The 2,500-nt window shown below is 37.4% G+C and overlaps 1 protein-coding gene across 1 annotated transcript in view; it reads right to left on the reverse strand.

Annotated features, from left to right (window-relative positions):
* The window catches only part of LAMA2 (laminin, alpha 2), a 747,229-nt gene that overhangs the window by 540,135 nt on the left and 204,594 nt on the right, over positions 1–2,500 (reverse strand). Inside the window, exon 10 of the mRNA XM_006834727.1 lies at positions 2,007–2,167. Within this exon, the coding sequence (XP_006834790.1) occupies positions 2,007–2,167 (161 nt within the window). The remainder of the gene's footprint in view (positions 1–2,006; positions 2,168–2,500) is intronic.

The following is a 2,500-nucleotide window of genomic DNA, read 5'->3' on the forward strand; positions in this document are numbered from 1 at the left end:
TGTTGGTACTGACCCATAGCGACCCTGTATAGGGTTTTCTAGGAGTGTCTAGTAAGCTTTAACCACAATCTTGCAGTTCAAACCGACTTTGCAGTCCAGCGCATTAATGCACAGCCCACTACATTAATGCACAGGACTCCTACTCTAGGGTTGTTGTTTTTGTTGTTAGGTGCCATCAAGTTGGTACCAACCCCTAGCGAACTTATGCACAGCTGGACGAAACACTGCCCAATCCTAGGCCAACCTCACTACTGTTGCCAAGCTTGAGACCATTGATGCTGCCACTTAGCCAATCCATCTCATTGGGGGTCTTCCTCTTTTTCTCTGACCCTGATCTTACCAAACATGATATCCTTCTCCAGTGACTCGTCCCTCCTGACAATATGTCTGAAGTATGAGATACGAATTTTGGCCATCTTGGCCTCCAAGGAGCACTCTGGCTGCACTTCTTCCATAACGGATTTTTGGTTCTGTTGGCAGCCCATGGCACTTTCAATATTCTCTTCCAACACCATAACTCAAAAGCATCAATTCTTCTACGGTCTTCCTTATTCATTGTCCAGGTCTAAGGTAGGGAGCTAATTTACTCCTGACAGAACATATTTTTATTATGTAACTCTAATAATATTTAGCTTTATATTTCAGCTATTCCTATGGTGATACTATACATTTAACTATAATATTAATATTTATAATCATATGGTTTAATGTTTGTTTACACACACATTTAACAACTGTTGTTGTTGTTATGTGCCATTGAGTCAGTTTTGACTCTTTGTGAACCTATGGTACAGGGTTTCTGAGTAGTGGCTGTTGAGTTTGAACTACCTACTTTGAAGTCGAGTGTTTATCCTATGGCACCATATCAGAACTCCTTTAACAACTGTAAACATTTAATATTTTATAGCCACCTAGCTAATGAATTAATAATGATAAGACCCTTACTAAAATCACATCTATCATTGAGAACAATAAAGAAAAAGTAACATTTATTTCAATATCAGTATGGTATGCTATATTCTTCAACAAATTATCTATTCTCTCAGTAAATGTAGTCATATGCTATTTTAATCTGAATGTCATGCAATTGATTTAGTATAGCAAAAGGAGACTTGTATGTGTGTCTCTATGTGTCTTCTATGTGTCTAAGCTTAAGGTATAATGCATGACCATTCTGTGTTAACATGATGAACTATTCATTGAGTGTGCATATTAAATAAAGTTGAATATCTAAAAGTACTCTTGGAAGGAAATATGGAGCCTTGAATCAATTCCAGAGGGATTTCTTGCATTTTTGCTAATAAAGCAGGAAAGTTTGAGTATGTTTTTATAAAAAGTTTAAGATTTACTCACTTTCAAATATCAAATTGTTAAAAAACCCAAAATGAGACTGTTGGCATAAATATTTTCAGGATGAAGTAGACAGTAGATTTGAGTTTATTATAACTTTAAGGTATTGCTATAGTTTGTATAATATTTTTTAAATTTATATACCAGATTAGTAATAGGAGTTCTGGAGGTGTAGTAGGTTCCTCACTGAGCTGCTAACCACAAGGTCAGGACAGAAGTTCATACTCACCAGACGCTCCATTCACGGAAGATGACTTGTCTGCTCCCATAAAGATTTACAGTCTCTGAAACCCACAGAAGCAGTTCTATTCTGTCCTGTAGGGTCACTAGGCATTGGGATCGACTCAGTGGTAGGTTTGGTTTTGGGTAGACTAATAATGGGGAAAATGTTTCAACTATAATGTTATAGAGCCTTTAAAGCTGATTTATCATCTGTGTATTTCTAGATATTTAGACAAATGGCAGGTGACTTGCAAGTGTTCTGTTGCAGAGAACCTGGTAGTCATTTAAAATAAATTTACAATAGCATCACATACAGAATTGAGGGTGAATATTTACAAAAGTTGTTACAATTGCATACTGCCAGAAAATGTCGTAACAGAAAAGCCGATGAAAGTGACTTGGCAGTAGGGCATTACTGGAAGAAAAAAACATACCTTGCAGTTACAGGGCCCCAAGCAAGGGTCCTCATTTCTACTTCCTCTGGCACTACAGTTGCAGGGTTGGCAATCAGGGTAGCCTCTGTAACCTCTGAGACATCGATCACAGCTCACCCCTCCAAAGCCACTTTTGCAATGACAGGATCCAGGTGCCAGACCTAAGCAAAGATGAGCCATAACCAAGATTTTTAGAAACCATTCCTAAAAATTTTAAAAGTATAATCCTTAAAAATCTACTTTGACATACAATTTAGATATAAGATGCACAAAAGTTAAAATTTAGAACTGAACAAGAATAGGGCCTGAAGCTAGTTACAATTTGCTAATATAGCATCTTCTAAGTACATGGCATAATACTGCAGGATATGCGCTAGACTGCTAAGCACAACATCAGCAGTTCAAATCTAGAAGACATCCTTTGGAAACCCTATACAGGGTCTCAATGACTCGGAATCGACTTCACGGCTCTTAACAACAGCAACAAGGACTTT

This window comes from Chrysochloris asiatica, unplaced genomic scaffold, assembly GCF_000296735.1.
Source record: "Chrysochloris asiatica unplaced genomic scaffold, ChrAsi1.0 scaffold00013, whole genome shotgun sequence".
In the NCBI taxonomy this organism is placed as follows: Eukaryota; Metazoa; Chordata; class Mammalia; order Afrosoricida; family Chrysochloridae; genus Chrysochloris; species Chrysochloris asiatica.